Below are 16210 nucleotides of genomic sequence, written 5' to 3'. Positions count from 1 at the left end.
AAGCATTCAATCATATGCCTCCAAGTCAAGGCTGGGCCGAGATTGTGCTGCCGGAGATCTTTGTTTGCTACTGAGACTACAAGCGTTGAGACCGGGATCGGGAATGTGCATAGGAATGGTCTCAATAATGGTCACGGATTTCGGTCTGTTTATCTCAAAGAAGCCGCCAAGGTGGTTCTTTGCCTAGCAAACAAAGAGGTCCGGCACTGCGAGGAAACCATTTAATTCCGTCAAATCACCCACCTCTTGACTATGGACATCTACAATGAATGATTGTCTCGAAACTTTATGAGTCCCGATCACTAGCCATGACAAAAAAAGCCTCCTTGCGGCCGCTGCGGCCGTTAGAGAAAGGTTCATCCTCCCAACCAGACACCACGTCCATCGGTTGAAAAGCAACAGAAAGTCCCTCTCGCTTGCACAGAGTGTCGCCAGAAGAAAACCAGGTTTAGAACCTAACAAATCTTTCATATCCATGTTCTGACAGGATCTAGTGTTCTGGTACGACTCCATGTGCGAAATAAGTACCACGAAAGGTTGTCAATGCATCTATGGCAGTGATCGCAGGCGCAAATCTCATAGCATAGAAACTTCTATGTTGCATCGGGCATTGCTCTACACTGTGGCTAGACTTCGCTCTAGGAACCTAGACAACGTGAAATCATTCATTTTACAGATCCGGGGATTGCGAAGCGACCAAGATGGAGAGACTTTTCTTCTTCGTGAAGCAGGCTGGGATGCGAATCTGCCTAATCTCAGATAATAGCTGGACAAAGGGTGAAAGGAAGATGAATGTTGGGCAACGTACCGGAACCAAGGCCGGTGGAAGGAGGCCAAGCAGCTCGAGGTGCAGGCGATGGGGACTCGTAAGACGAAGTTCGGCGAGGGCCATCCTGACACATTGACGAGCATGGCCAATCTGGCCTTCACCCGGAAATCCTCAGATCATGCAACCTAAGCTCTTGAATTACTGCGAGATTGCGTGACCAAGCAGAAGCTAATATTGGGGCTCAATTACCACCAAACCTTGTCTAATCTTGAAACCTTGCTGGAATGGGAAACGGAAAAGTTGCATTCAAAGACGTAGATGAGTCATTTGCTTGAATCCAATACTTTACCAGGCAGAAAGCTCTCCTTCACACTGTAATTTGCTAGTATAATCTTCCGACTATAGAAAGAATTTATGCGTTTCACGGAAGGGCCTACCTTATCATTCTGGCGAGCCTTGCTGCGAAGAGAGTGAGGGCAGTTGCGCACGGAAAGAGGGTAACATGATGAAAGTATTCAGGGTAAGAATATATCCTATTAAATACAGAACTTAGTTCACGTGGTTTTATCTTCCAATACGATTCAACTCTTCATTTTGAGCTAAGCCAAGTGCAGATTAGTGTGTTTCGAAGGAGGGCTCGAGAGAGAATCTCTGTGATTCAAGCGGCGAAACTGTTTTCGATCCATCCTGTACATATCTCGATAGTGGGAATTGCTCTATCGCTTGGAACTGGATCTCTGCTGAGCAAGACACCTTGCAACTTTGGCTACCCAGCGCCATCAATCAAATATCAAGGAAAGCTATATCTAAAGAATACCGTAAACAGACTGGCCAGTACCGATGATCAAACTCGCTGCGATGGGATTACCTCCATTTGTATAAAGGCCTTTGCCTGGGGCGAGTGTTAGACAGCTGAGCACTTGACTTTCCTCATCTGAGGATGACAGCCTCACAACTCGGCGCATATTGAGTCCTGATACATAGGGGGGTCAAAAGTCTGTTTACATATCTGAATTTATACCCACCCCCTCTTTTCCAATTAAACTTCACCACCCCATATCTCCACCACTATGAGGTCTTTCGGCATCGAAATTAGTGGTAATCGGCCGCGTGGAGCTGAGCTTTCAGAAACCACTCGTGCTGCTATTGTTTATGCCCTTGAACTGGGTGGAAAACCCACCCAAATTGCAAAAGATCTACATGTGTCGCGTCAAACTATCTACAACACCAAAAACCACTTCCAAAAGCATGCACACGTCAAAACAAACCCCCGATCAGGCCGCCCACTGAAGCTTACCCCCTCTGAGCGTCGATATGTGTTCCGTCTAGTACGCCGCAGCCCTACAATGAGCTATAAAGCCCTTTTGATTGATACCGACTTTAAAGTATCAAAATCAACATTGAAACGCGTCCTAAAGCGCTGCAATATCCGCAAATGGGTTAGCAAGAAGCGTATCTTTCTTAAAAAGCATGATGCACAAATTCGACGCGCCTTTTGCCGAAAATGGGGTAGTGTGCTACATTTTGATGATGTGATCTTTTCCGATGAATGTTCCGTCCAACGCAAGTCAAATTCTATCCACCAATACGTATTCTCATTTAAGAATGAGCGATACAGGAAGGATCTTGTGAACCTTGTGAATCATGGCAAAGATATCCGGCAGATGGTTTAGGGATCTATCTGGCTTGGTGGTCGCTCAAAGTTGATGATTATGGAACGCGATGCTTTTTCGAAAAAGAACGGCTACACCACGAATTCATATCTTGATACCCTGGAGGAAGCGCTCCTACCTATGTACGAGCCTAGCACAATATTCCAGCAAGATAATGCGCGTATCCACGTGGCAGAAATTGCAAAAGAATGGTTCGAAGAGCATGGGATATGGGTAATGGAATGGCCGCCGCATTCGCCTGATTTAAATCCTATTGAGAATGTCTGGAACTTGCTAAAATTAAAGCTATTCGAGCTTTATCCACAGCTTGCCCAGCGTGGGCGTTCTAAGATGGATTGGAATGAATTCCGCAAAGCCCTAGTCATCGCATGGGATAGCATTGATCAGGCTAAAATTGATAATTTTATCAGATCTATGCCTCGCCGCATTGCCGCGGTACAAAAGGCAAAGGGCTGGTATACGAAATACTAGATAGTTATCATATGCATCCAGTTTGAATTGAATATCTTTTAAAATGGTGGAGAAATTAAAGAAAATAAAATGGGAAGATAGAGGCGAAATTGGTGTGTACACAGACTTTTGACCCCCTATGTAGTTTCTCTAGATTTATCCCATATAGATGATAATAAAGTAGGTGAGAAGCTGCCAATGGAAGACACAGAAAGACTTGACGTTCAAGCTTGATTCGAAGAGCTTCGGAAAATTGGGTGCCAAATATCACATGTATTGTTATATAGATGCAATACTGTAAGCCGGGCTTTAGAGGCGTCTATTTTGCACAGCGGGGATCCGTAGAGAGCAAAGTCCTTCCTAATGGCCTAACAAGTAAATTAATCTGGAATAGTTTACCCCGCTCCACTCAAACAGCATCTAACTTACCCAGTATTATAAGCCACGCGCCATAGAAACAGATCTACTTATACAGGGTTGCACGTCACCTGGTACGATCCATAGCGTCGTGTCGTCGGTGCCTGGCAGAATTCCACACCGGTCGAAAGATCGACCATGCCAGAAGACTCGCTCTGCTCGCACATGGTGTTCTCAAACAATTCCATCTTTGCACCCCTGTGCGACCGTTTTCAGCCGGTAAGCCGAGAGTACAGTTTTCAGGTCGGCACGGCAGCCGGTGCTGCCCATGCCGGAGTGAAAGTCGCCATCACCCTCGCATTGGGTGCTTTGATACAGGTGGAAGGACCACCGATTGCCGTGATTCATGAAGGGAAAGATGGTGGCCAGGTTGACCACGAAGAAGGCGGCAGCGAAGTGGATGGCGAAGGTCATTGAAAAGAGGAGTTAGGCAGCGTGTGAAAGGGGAGGATGCTTCGCGTTCTGGGCGAGAGTCAATATCTGATAGTCGCTCGATAAGGCGTATAATGTACACACATACTATGCTGATGCATTACACAGGCAAAGAATGGATAAGCAGAGGATAAAGTGGAAAGTTGGCAGCGGCCCATGCACTAAACTTTTGGCTCCAATGCGGCCTGGAAATGAAAAAATTTCAACAATGCGAAACAAAATTGCATCTCTCATCTAGATCTTTGGTATGGTCCAGACACGTGTAAGGCAGTCAATCCACTGCGGAATCCCGTAAAAGGGACACAGCCGCTCAAATAGGCCATGCAATGCTGTAGATTGACTTTAAGGTGCCAACAGATTTGCATCTTTCAAGCCAATAACGTTCTTTTGGCAGATGACAAGAAGCGCTATCTTGACAGTTAATAAACATGTTTGGACATTACAAAAGAAACCGCATTGCTGACCCAATGCCGCAAATTATGATTCCGCCTACCTGGTGTAGAACACTTGCAAATAAGAGCGGGCTGTTAAGAGTTATTCAAGGGGAAGATATATCTAAGTCGTGAGCAACTCATCCCGATGAACAATTCAAGGGAGACTTCTCGAGCAAAAAAGAGACAGCAATGAGACCAATCTCAGTCATTTTCAACCACTGGGGAATACGAGAGACAATAGAACGGCTGGAGGTTCATAATTAGGATGTAGGAAACTGAGGAAGACGTGCGTGTGAAGAGCTGCTGATGCATGCCAAATAAGTCGTCGTCCAAATGCTTCATCCGCGAGTTAATGCAGCATATGTGAGGCGGGATCGACCAAGCATAGGGCTTACATATGAATTTCGGTGTCAAGGAGAAATATAAGCATCTCTTCCTGCACATTGAACCACCCCGTCGCTTTCCCTAGCCTTTTTCATTCAGCATCTGGGTAGGATGCCTCCTAAAAAGCCTATTCAGAAGGCAACTGTCATCAAGGCTGCTTGCGGCCATCAAACTCAGACGACAACTCGAGCCGACAAAATTGTTTTAGACAAAATCCAGAAATGTCTGAACCGGGCTTATCACGCCAACGCATCAGAAGCCGAAGCCAAAACCGCGCTCTTTATATCTCAGAAACTAATGAGTGAGCATAATGTGGCTCAAATAGACCTCATGGCCAATGGTGATAGAAGCAATAAAGCGAGATATGGTGGGCGGAGCATCATTCGCATCGAGAAAGTCTCGGGCTTATCGCGGAGAGTTATGAAGAGGCTTTTGTTGAGAGAGTGGCGAAAGCAATGTGCACCTTTTTTGACTGCAAAAGCTTTTCGACAGATTTTGGTATCTCTGTGGAATGGTCATTTTTTGGTATTGCTAGCAACACAGTTGCTGCCGCAACAGCTTTCGAGATGGCACACAATTTAATCTTAGAATGGGCATGTCACTACAAAGGGGGAGCAGCCACTTTTAGCTACCGTCTTGGAGTGTCAGACGGGCTCAGGACTATGGCCAATCGTGAAAAACAAAAAGAGCTTGCAGAAGTTCAGCGCAAGGAGCCGAATTCGATTACAGCTAAAAATCTCAAAAAAGCAACAGAGAGCCAGCGAGGATTGGACAGGGCAGCAGCACTGTGTACCGAAGCCATCAGTGCATCAGTCTATGATGACGAGGATACAAGTTCAATGAAACTTGAATCTGACGAGGAGTCCGAGAGCGACCCCAAGGATGTCAATGAGTTGGACATCAAAGCCGACTTCAGCATGGATGATGTACAAGCTATCGACCTGTGCGATGACGTGGACGAGAGCATTGAGAAGTATACGAAGTGGAAGCCATCTGAGTCCTATCTAGAGGTTGGACATGAGACTAAGTCTGCATCGCTAATGGCATCTGGTTGGCAATCCCAGATGCAGCTTATTCACTTCCGAGCAACATCAGAGCAGGTTGCGGATGAATATCTGGCACAACATAACATTAAACTACACAGTGGTAAGAAACGGACTTCAACCATTCGTGACAAAGATTCCTATCGCCGGGGTCAGCATGACAGTTCAAAAATCAACGTCCGCCAGAAAACGCCGGTATAACAGCATTCTGCTTGGGTTCGCGAGGGAATTCGCAAGAGCTTTTAAATTGGCGATGCAAAGATTACTGGAGATAAGAAGAAATGCGCATGGACTTCAATCACACTATTTCCGGCAAAAATCACCTTTTCGTTCTGGTTTCTGGCCTTCATTAAGTCAGTTCTCAATTGTAAAGCTCGATATGGCATTTCCCATGGGCATTCTCCAGACGATTTCAAATCCTGTAGAATATAATACAATCAAACTCATGATTGATTATTAGTTACCTTCTGCCACTATCTATATATATGTGTGTGTGTATATAGGTCCGTCCGCTTAGACTCCTCGCAATAAAGAGTTGGCAATCTGGATTGAGGTGCAAGTATGGTATTGTTTGATCTAAGCGAGAATACCCAGCTACTCATAGTTGCAGTAGTTTATCTCCGTTCTGCCTAGCGAAGTGGTACCCTAACAGTAGCCACTCGCAATGATCTGTCGCCATGAATTTCCCCCTCGGAGGTGGATTAATGTTCTTCCGTATATGTTTATGTTGTTTGCATGTTCCTCCCCCAGAAATGTATGTTGGATGCCTGAAGAGAGGCGAACGGAGAACGCTTGGAACGAACCGTGAGTTATTTCCAATAGGTACCAGGGTACCAGAGTACCTAGCTCCGCATGCCAAGGCGGTGTGGGATTTTGTCGGCTTTGACACCTTTGCTCCTTCTCGCGCGACAATTTTCTCCGGGTCTCGATGTCTCAGAGCCTCGACCTTGCAAGGCTTGGCGGATAAAAATTTGCTGCATATCACACTCCTAGGAATATCTCTACATGCGCTTTCTGTTCTCCTGGCTACCTACTCGTCATTCTCCATAACTCCCTTCCCCAAATCTCATGTACTTGAAATTTACTTTGCCGTTAACTTATTGCTCCCCAATCATCGCGTGACATGTCTTCGGAGCCACCTTTGGACCACCTCCTTGGGTCTTATAACAAGAAAGTCGCATATTTTTACGCCTCCGATGTGGGCAATTACGCTTACGTCTCGGGTTACCCCATGAAGCCTCATCGCGTACGCATGACAAACAATTTGGTTATGAATTATGGCCTCTTTTCAATGCCACCATCGAAACTGTGATCTTCAAAGCTTGGCTTGCAGCTTGACACAGTCAAAGCAGTCTACAATACTTACCCCTGGGCCCCCGTGTAAGTCACTGTATGACTTGCATCAAATAAGAAGATAGCCAGCTAAGATTATAGCAATGCCGACTGTGTATAAGATTTGTGCGAGGTATATCTCCCCGTATGTCAAAGCCAGCGCTGTCCAATAAGTCATGCTCAGTGGCTTGCGAGGCTTTGCGGTCTTTTCTGGGGCCTCATTGACTGTGAATTCGGCCCTAGATGACGTCTCTTGGGCAGGACTAATTGCCCCGGTAGCTGGCTCGCAGGCCGTGGTGCTTCTGGCGAGCCCGGTGCTTCTCTGGCGCTCATATGATGTTGTCACAGTCACAGGCATCCTGTTAAGGTCCTTCGGTCTCAGTGTTCCTCGCACTTGGAGGGTTCCGATACTAGCGTAACAAGAAACGGTGCTCTTTGAGCCATAATCGCAAGACAAGAAAGCGGTCCTTGAAAAACTTTAGCAAGAATGTGGGATATTTTCAAGTTCCACTATACCTGTCCTTATTCACAGTACTGATCAGTTGAAAGGAAGCTGGAGCAGCGATAGCTGTCATGCTGTTTCCCCTGGCATGGGCCTTGCCGTTTCCACGATATGAACAATGTATGTGGTCGAGTCATTTTCCTTGGAAAATTAACGGGCCACTCGTCCATTCCGGAAGATATCTTACCTTGTTCAGAATTCCCGCCTCTAATGTATGATTACCGAAACCTGGCAAAAGAAGGTTCACTATCGGAAAAGCCAGCATGAGCGGACATTGTACCAAGAAACCGAAGCGCCAATGTCGCATGATGTGTGATGCTTCAATTATCTAGTGAAATGGGCGGCTCGATGGCTGTCTGGCGATGCAGACTGGACAACACACACACACACACACACTGCCTGTCTGGTGTAGAGGATGCTGGATGAGGTCCAGAATGGCTGATAAGAAGCGCCCCACACCTATACTGGCGCCCCACTCCCACCCTCAAAAAAGCCAGTATGGTCCACAGGGCTATCCTACGGTCGCATTCATCTGATTCTTTTCAGAGATTTAGTATTAGTATTTGAATTTAGTCATATTGTAACTTGAGCTTCATCCGACATTATTTAGGTTGTTAAATATAAGAAGGTCTAGAAAGTGGAATTATTTTTGATGGGGTGCGGGTTCGGCTATTCATACCAACGCGTATTATCATAGTGTAAAAGGCGGCAGAAACCTCGCGCCACCTAACTCGGTGATAATGAGGCAAAAGCTGCATGCATAACCTGCCTAGGCGCTGGCAGCCTATTTCCTGCCCTCTGGCTGCGCCTGACAGCATTCCCGCATAGCAGCATGTATATAAAGCGAGCTACAACGGGCAAGTGAAACCTCCTCCTACTACTACTACTACTACTAATGCCAGGCGGCTATCCAGGCGGCTATCCAGGCGGTGCAAAACCCAAAGCGAACGTCTGGCCGGTACGTGCTCACCGCAATATACGACCACGTCCGAGCCATCCGGTCGCAGCAGCAAACGCCCACGTCACCCTCGATTCCGATATTGATCCACTGGATCCCCGCACACGTGGGCGTTTCTGGCAATGAAGCAGCCGACGGGGAAGCCAAAGACGCGCCGCTGGCGGGCGCAGGGGGGAACGTCGGAACAATTCTGGCCGACGGCGGTGTCGGAGCGATCCGATTGGCTTCCACCGCCAAGCGCGACGTGCGCGCTTCAAGGAAAGATGGGCAAAGCAGTGGGCAGAGCAACAGCAACAGACGGCGCGGCCGACTAGACGGCTGGTTAAGGCGCCAGATAAGAAGGTTCTGAAGCTGAACGAGGGGTTGCCCAAACCATACACGTCGATCCTCATCCAGATGAGATCGATGCGCATCGGTTTACGTCACTTCTTGTACAAAATCAACGCGTCCGATGAATGTCATTGTGAAGAGGGGTCGCAGACACCAAAGCATATCCTCCTACAATTTCCGTTATACATTGATCAACGACGAGCGATGCTGACCAAGATCAGGATGCGAACTGATCTCGATGGCACAGACTACGATGAGACTGCGTCTCACCCGCAGGCGACCCGTTACGTCGCCGAATTCATGCTGCAGACAGGTCTGCTCGGACAGTTTCGCCAGGTTGACATCGAACCCGAGCCTAACCAAGAACCGATAGGCCTCGCGGCCATGGAGTAGGTGGGGAAGACGATGGGTACTGATCATGGACCACCCAAACCTCGGTTGCCGAGAAGCCGAGGACAGCGACAGCGAAAACACCACTGCACACCACCAATCGAGAACGGAGCGGTCTAAGAGTGCCAACGCTATGTGGGCAGCGGCAGGAGGATGGTACTGGGGACAGGGAGAGTGGGACTGAGGGTTGGAAGCTGAAGAGCTTCATTTATTCCTGTACGGGCAAAGCGCTGCCCAATTTCCTTTGTATTTGCTTCTTGTGTGGGATTTACGGCGTCTGGGACACTGAGTTCTTGCTTCGGACGGAAGAAGCGCCTGCATAGCCATTACGCACTAGTTAGGCTCTATCAGGTTAATAGAATTCATCGTCATCATCATCATCAGAAGAAGCTATCTTATCTATCTAGGGGCTAGATCAGGTGACTACTGTCAATAAAAGAAAATGAGGCGAGAGTGGTGATTCGGCGCTGGGCGTCTTGCGCTTCCCCTATTTAGCATCGATTTAACGCAAAAAGAAGCAGCCAGAGGGTTTTCTTTGCTCAGAGAATCATCTGCATTTTGAGAAAGATGCGGAATCTCATTTTCCGAGCCAGAAGCAGGGTACGGGGGATTGGGCAGTGCTTGGCCAACCGGGCACGCATGTTGAGTAGACCGGCTGCGCAATATAGCATCAGCTTGGCAGTCATTTTTCGAGTTGCGCAAGAGTTCAATGTTTTGTGCAAATGTACGAATTTGTGCAGGAAGTGTTGGTTCAACAGAAATCCAGATGTGATGAAGAATGTCGTGTGTGGTTGCGGTTGTAGGTCTCTGGTGAAAAAGCGAGGACAAGTGTTGCCAAGGAATGAAAAGCCCGAGGAGTATCCCGGTTAGATCATTCTGAATCGCTGTGGTTGTGGGAATCCCTCCTGGCACGGAATTCTCGAGGACTGAAATTCCGTCAGCTCGCCTTCTGGGTCACTGTGGCCGTCTGAGAAGGAGACTCAGCCAGCCTCTGTACACGCGTCCGGTGGCTTGGATGCTTCTCATTGAAGGGCACGCCTTCTGTTGTCGCATCCTGGCGTCTCTTGGTGCGTAATATCATGTAGACTTGCATTGTGTATATTTACCCTGTGTTTCCTTGCGGTCCCCCGCTCAGAGACCGGCGATTAATTCTACGAAACAGCGCACCCGTGCCCCTCTCACACTATCGCTCCCTCGCCAAAATCCAACCACAGTATGGAGGACCTCCTTGCTTTACGCTCTGACAATAGGTCCAATATACAAGACGATAAGTCAACAACAGTCAAGCCTTTTCATTTATCTTCATTTCAATCTCAGGATCACAATAGTTACCCACAACAAAGAAAAATCAACTGACAATCAAACAATAGCTCCACATTGCGTTCATCACCAGCTGATCATTGATTCGCTAACTGGATGCTTTAAGAGTAAGAGTACGTCTGAGCACCACTAGTCCCTCCAGGGTTCACAACAGTGACTGAAACGGCTCCAGTGCCGGAAGGTGCAACTGCACTGATTGAGTTGTCACTATGAATAGTGAACGGAGCTGGGTTGGCTCCAAAGAATACATTAGTAGCCGTCGTGAAGCCCGTTCCAGTAAGAGTCACGTTATTGCCGCCAGCAATGGCTCCACCAGTAGGCGACAAGGTGGTAAGGGTTGGCGCGGCAATATATTGGAATATGGCGCCGTTGCTAGTGGCAGAAGCGGTGTCAACTGTCACAGCAGTAGCCCCTACTGCTCCAGCAGGGGAGGTTGCAGTTACCGTGTTATCAGAGATAACTGTAAAGGCGGTTGCTGCAGTTGTCCCAAAGAACACATCAAGAGTATTGATCAAGCCAGCCCCAGTGATGGTCACTGTAGTGCCCCCAGCAGTTGGTCCAGAAGTGGGAGTAATAGAAGCAATTACCGGTAACGGCTGGAAGCTGAAGCTAAGCGAGCTATCTGTGCCGCCTGGGGTAGTAATATTGATTGAAACTGTGCCGACATTATGTGGAGGTGTGACAGCATCCACTTCAGTGTCATCAATAACTGTAAAGCTAGCCGCAGGGGTGGTTCCGAATTTCACACCAGTAGTACCTAATAGATTAGTGCCAACGATAGCGACAGTGTTACCGCCAGCTGTGACGGCTGCAGTAGGATACACTGCTGTAGGTGTAGGTGCAGCGACGTAAGTATAATTAAATCCTGTGCTTGCACCAGCAGGCGTTGTGACTACTACTGAGGCAGTCCCAGCAGTACCTGGTGGAGCCACAGCATTCACTTGAGTGGGTGATAAAATAGTGAAAGAACTGGCTGGATTACCAGCAAATGTAACTGCTGTGGCGCCACTGAGGTTTGAGCCGGTGATGGTGACATTATTCCCACCTGATACTGGCCCGGATGCTGGGATAAGCGCGGTGATGATAGGCGTTAGAGCGGCTGCATAGGTATAGTTAATGCTAGCGCTACTAGTACCACCAGGACTAGTGATACGGACAGAGACACTGCCGCCACCGCTCGGGCCTGGGGGAGCAACTGCATTTATCACTGTGTCAGCGAGAACAGTGAATGAAGTGGCAATAGCTGAGCCGAAGGTCACAGCCGTGGCGTTGGTGAAACCAGAGCCGATGATAGACACTGTATTTCCGCCGGCAGCAGGGCCGGTGGTGGGGTTCACAAGGCTAACGACAGGAGCAGCTATATAGGTATAGGTAGTGCCAGCGGTACTAGTACCACCAGGTCCGGTGACAAGGACATCGACAGCACCGCCGGCGCTCGGGCCTAGGGGGAACAACCGCATTTATCGCTGTGGCAGAGACCACAGTGAATGAGGTGGCAGGAGTTGCGCCAAAAGTCACAGCCGTGGCGTTTGTGAAACCAGAGCCGATGATAGACACAGTATTTCCGCCGGCAGCAGGGCCGGTGGTGGGGCTCACACTGCTGACGACAGGAGCAGCTATATAGGTATAGGTAGTACCAGCGGCACTGGTACCACCAGGACTAGTGACACGGACAGAGACACTGCCGCCACCGCTCGGGCCTGGGGGAGCAACTGCATTTATCACTGTGTCAGCGAGAACAGTGAATAAAGTGGCAATAGCTGAGCCGAAGGTCACAGCCGTGGCGTTGGTGAAACCAGAGCCGATGATAGACACTGTATTTCCGCCGGCAGCAGGGCCGGTGGTGGGGCTCACAAGGCTAACGACAGGAGCAGCTATATAGGTATAGGTAGTGCCAGCGGCACTAGTACCACCAGGTCCGGTGACAAGGACATCGACAGCACCGCCGGCGCTCGGGCCTAGGGGGAACAACCGCATTTATCGCTGTGGCAGAGACCACAGTGAATGAGGTGGCAGGAGTTGCGCCAAAAGTCACAGCCGTGGCGTTGTTGAAACCAGAGCCGATGATAGACACTGTATTTCCGCCGGCAGCAGGGCCGGTGGTGGGGCTCACACTGCTGACGACAGGAGCAGCTATATAGGTATAGGTAGTACCAGCGGCACTGGTACCACCAGGACTAGTGACACGGACAGAGACACTGCCGCCACCGCTCGGGCCTGCTGGAACAACAGCATTTATCGTCGTGGCAGAGACCACAGTAAATGAAGTGGCAGCAGCTGAGCCGAAGGTCACAGCCGTGGCGTTGGTGAAACCAGAGCCGATGATAGACACAGTATTTCCGCCGGCAGCAGGGCCGGTGGTGGGGCTCACACTGCTGACGACAGGAGCAGCTATATAAGTATAGGTAGTACCAGCGGCACTGGTACCACTAGGACTGAGTGACACGGACAGAGACACTGCCGCCACCGCTCGGGCCTGCTGGAACAACAGCATTTATCGTCGTGGCAGAGACCACAGTATATGAAGTGGCAGCAGCTGAGCCGAAGGTCACAGCCGTGGCGTTGGTGAAACCAGAGCCGATGATAGACACAGTATTTCCGCCGGCAGCAGGGCCGGTGGTGGGGCTCACATTGCTGACGACAGGAGCAGCTATATAGGTATAGGTAGTACCAGCGGCACTGGTACCACCAGGACTAGTGACACGAACAGAGACACTGCCGCCACCGCTCGGGCCTGCTGGAACAACAGCATTTATCGTCGTGGCAGAGACCACAGTATATGAAGTGGCAGCAGCTGAGCCGAAGGTCACAGCCGTGGCGTTTATGAAACCAGAGCCGATGATGGATACAGTATTTCCGCCGGCAGTAGGGCCGGTGGTGGGGTTCACAAGGCTGACGACAGGAATAGCTAGAGCGGCTACCCCTAGAGTGCCTCTGGTACTAGCTCCGTTGGTCACACTGGCCATTGTGCCTCCTGCTATACCTGCTAGCACAGCTGCAGAAACTTGAGTGTTGGAAAGGATAGCAAAGCTGCAGTGCAAACAAGCTCACTGCTCTCTTTTGCAAATGAGCAGCCATGAAATTGAGGGAATTGCCTCTTTTAAGTAAACATAAAAATAAACAAGGCACGGATATTAATAGCCGTAATCATAAAGAGTTGTACGACACGAGCCAGTTTGGGCTAGCTGCATGACATTGCCCTCGAATCTCGAGATGCATTAGCGTGTTGACTCATCCTTGAACTTGGATATGCTCATGCAAGGTGTGGCCTGACCCCATGACTATGGCACTGGAATGTCGAGGTGCATAGCGTGTTGCCGCATCCTAGATCTTGGCTATGCCATTAGCTGACACTCATGCAGGAGTGACCTGACCCCATGACTACGGCCCTCGAATGTCGAGATGCATCCCACCTTTGGCTGTATTCGCTTGCTTTTTCCGTGAGGCTTGATATACGACGATCTTCCTGGCGGGCTGATTTGTCGAGTGGAAGATTACCAGCGCCTATGAGGTTTATTCGACCTCCGGCTGGGTGTCTAAAACGGGTTAGAACGCATTATTAAGCACACCAAAATTGCCAGATAAAAAGTAATTTTTAGAGCATATGGAAATACACATCTTCTTTGACCCCTTTTGATCTCATTGGTTAATGCCGTAACCAACGTACTGTATCCTCCGGAATCGTTAGATGTCACCATGGGGAAAGGCGGTGACGGTTGTGGGGTCGAATCACGTGATGAACGTTTTATGCATGTTACATAGACCTCGCCAAAACCCGCCCACGAAAACGGTTGGGTTGGGTCTTAGTCAGCAGACCCGTGGGCGGGTTGTCATTTGGAAAACCAACCCAAGACCCAAATGGGTACCCCCCTGTATAACCCACAAAAGCAAAAAATGTTATCATGTCATTTACATAAAATTGCAGTAATTTTCGATTATGTAATGGCATAGCCATTGTCTGGGTGTCCTAGTCTACGGCTGCAAGTATTCAGGACAAATGTTCTTGACAAAGAAAAATGAGATGGGCTTATGATATACAAGACTGATATAGCTCGTAGCCGTGCAGTCGACTTGAGGGCATTGTGACCCTACCAGAAGATCTTTTCTGACTTCTACCACCCACTTGTGTGATTGGAGGTGGAAGCAAATCTGCCTCATCATCTTCATCCACTTCATCTCCTCTTCCGCTCCCACATCGTACGTCTGGTTGTGCATTGAAGGCCGGTCAGTCTCTGTCAGTACACGTTCTCCTTGGTATGGCGCCTCGGATTCAATATTGCCCTCGACATCTTCACTTTCTTCCACCTCTTCATCGTCGCTAATCGGCGCAGCATCCTCTTCATTTGTTTTCAGCGCTTCATCCTCCTCAAGTGCCTCTTGACCCTCATTCTCCATCGGCTTTTCCAGGCGACTTAACAGCTATCCCTCCAGAGTGAATTTCTCTGAGCACATATACATCATCAAGTCTTGAATAGTCGCTTCATGAAGAGATCCTCGACGATAGTGGCAGATGTCTCGCGCGCTATTGAAAAGCCTTTTCTACGTCCGCGCCGGTGCCGGAACCGAAAGCAAGTCGCGTGCAAGCCGAGAAAGCACTGGGAATTCACGCTTATGCTCTCTCTAGTAGAGCCGTGGTGGCACAGGGGCATTTGCTATTAGAATTCAGTTGGTCATCCGGGTGTACCATGCCAGCTGCCCTTACCTTCTCTGAGATACTGATCCACCTCGTTATGCTCCGCCCCTTCGTGGAGCATACAGTCATCCGCTGGTTCAAGTAGCCGATCAAGTTCTGAACTGTGTAGCGTGGAAGAGCGATGCACCGTGCGAAATAACAGCTCGGGGTTTTGTTGCTGATACTCCGTGAAACATGTTCTTAAGTATTCACAGTACCTTTTTGATGTATCCTTATAGTAAGTAGAATACTCCCTATCATCAAAGGCAGAGAGTTTATATTGAGTAGCAAGTAAAGACCCCGTGCTATAGAGAAAGCCCTGATCACAGTAGGTCCTCTTGTAGTACTCTTTTTTTTTGCCTGGTAATAAGCAGAGCGCTATATATGTCGTCCTAAGGTGTTGTTTTTTTTCTTTAATTTTCGATTTAACCGTTCAATATGCTCCAGAATTTTCCTATACACAAGAAATACGCTATGAATTGTAACGTCTTTTGTTGTGACGCATGAATGTCTTGTGGTGACGCATGAATGTCTTGTGGCCTAAGAGAGGCCTGAGGGGGAACGTGATCTGGAAGGAGCCGTGGGTCTAACCCGATTCGGGATAGAAGTGGGTTTGTTTCGTAGATGCTCGTTTCCCTCTTTCTCTCTTCTTCTTCTTCTCCAGTTTAGTTGCTTCTGTTAATGATACACGAATTCTTCTTCGTCTCTTTGTTGTATTCCTGCGAGCGACTTGGGCGTGTTCTTTGGATCAAACCACCTCAATAGCCTCATTTTCAGGATTTGCTTTCATCTGACCAAGTAGATGTTTAAGAGCAAGCTGTATCACATGGGCAACACATGGGACTCGAATAACAGCAGGCCTAAAATCAGTAGCCAAGGATTGGACTGAATCTTGGAGATTTGAGACCAAAGTGCTATTATTTGATGCGTTATCTGTAGTAACAGCAAGCACTCGGTCTTCAATCTGATGTTTCCGGAGAACATCCCAAAGCACTACACTTAAATTTAGCCCGGAGTGTGTGCCATGAAGGTGTTCAAAACCAAGTAAAATCTCCCGATATTGCCAATTCAGATCGATAAAATAACCAGTAATTGCCATAAACG

The 16210-nt window shown here is 48.6% G+C and overlaps 7 protein-coding genes across 7 annotated transcripts; 3 read left to right on the top strand and 4 right to left on the bottom strand.

The window, feature by feature from the left end:
* Positions 1-670: 670 nt before the first annotated feature.
* On the bottom strand, positions 671-892 carry N7477_009046 (uncharacterized protein; the record flags this gene model as incomplete). Its single annotated transcript, XM_056970707.1, has 2 exons — positions 671-766; positions 809-892. 2 exons carry the CDS (start codon positions 890-892, stop codon positions 671-673), a joined length of 180 nt encoding a protein of 59 aa, XP_056817686.1.
* Positions 893-1839: 947 nt separating this feature from the next.
* N7477_009045 (uncharacterized protein) lies at positions 1840-2913 on the top strand (the record flags this gene model as incomplete). Its single annotated transcript, XM_056970706.1, has 2 exons — positions 1840-2436; positions 2509-2913. The coding sequence occupies 2 exons, from the start codon at positions 1840-1842 to the stop codon at positions 2911-2913; spliced, it is 1002 nt and encodes a 333-aa protein (XP_056817685.1).
* A 534-nt stretch (positions 2914-3447) lies between these two features.
* N7477_009044 (uncharacterized protein) lies at positions 3448-3726 on the top strand (the record flags this gene model as incomplete). Its single annotated transcript, XM_056970705.1, has 1 exon — positions 3448-3726. The coding sequence occupies one exon, from the start codon at positions 3448-3450 to the stop codon at positions 3724-3726; it is 279 nt and encodes a 92-aa protein (XP_056817684.1).
* Positions 3727-5014: 1288 nt separating this feature from the next.
* N7477_009043 (uncharacterized protein) lies at positions 5015-5803 on the top strand (the record flags this gene model as incomplete). Its single annotated transcript, XM_056970704.1, has 1 exon — positions 5015-5803. One exon carries the CDS (start codon positions 5015-5017, stop codon positions 5801-5803), a length of 789 nt encoding a protein of 262 aa, XP_056817683.1.
* Positions 5804-10535: 4732 nt separating this feature from the next.
* Positions 10536-13400, bottom strand: N7477_009042 (beta strand repeat-containing protein; the record flags this gene model as incomplete). Its single annotated transcript, XM_056970703.1, has 4 exons — positions 10536-11775; positions 11861-12292; positions 12378-12825; positions 12881-13400. The coding sequence occupies 4 exons, from the start codon at positions 13398-13400 to the stop codon at positions 10536-10538; spliced, it is 2640 nt and encodes an 879-aa protein (XP_056817682.1).
* Positions 13401-14406: 1006 nt separating this feature from the next.
* N7477_009041 (uncharacterized protein) lies at positions 14407-14829 on the bottom strand (the record flags this gene model as incomplete). The annotated part of the gene is made up of 1 exon (XM_056970702.1): positions 14407-14829. One exon carries the CDS (start codon positions 14827-14829, stop codon positions 14407-14409), a length of 423 nt encoding a protein of 140 aa, XP_056817681.1.
* A 65-nt stretch (positions 14830-14894) lies between these two features.
* N7477_009040 (uncharacterized protein) lies at positions 14895-16205 on the bottom strand (the record flags this gene model as incomplete). The annotated part of the gene is made up of 3 exons (XM_056970701.1): positions 14895-15086; positions 15159-15484; positions 15902-16205. The coding sequence occupies 3 exons, from the start codon at positions 16203-16205 to the stop codon at positions 14895-14897; spliced, it is 822 nt and encodes a 273-aa protein (XP_056817680.1).
* Between the last annotated feature and the right edge of the window lie 5 nt (positions 16206-16210).

The sequence above is a fragment of the Penicillium maclennaniae genome (genome assembly GCF_028827695.1).
Source record: "Penicillium maclennaniae strain IBT 15551 chromosome Unknown utg000008l:1.0-3552695.0:1.0-3555053.0, whole genome shotgun sequence".
In the NCBI taxonomy this organism is placed as follows: Eukaryota; Fungi; Ascomycota; class Eurotiomycetes; order Eurotiales; family Aspergillaceae; genus Penicillium; species Penicillium maclennaniae.
This window is presented reverse-complemented; position numbering and strand designations above follow the sequence as displayed.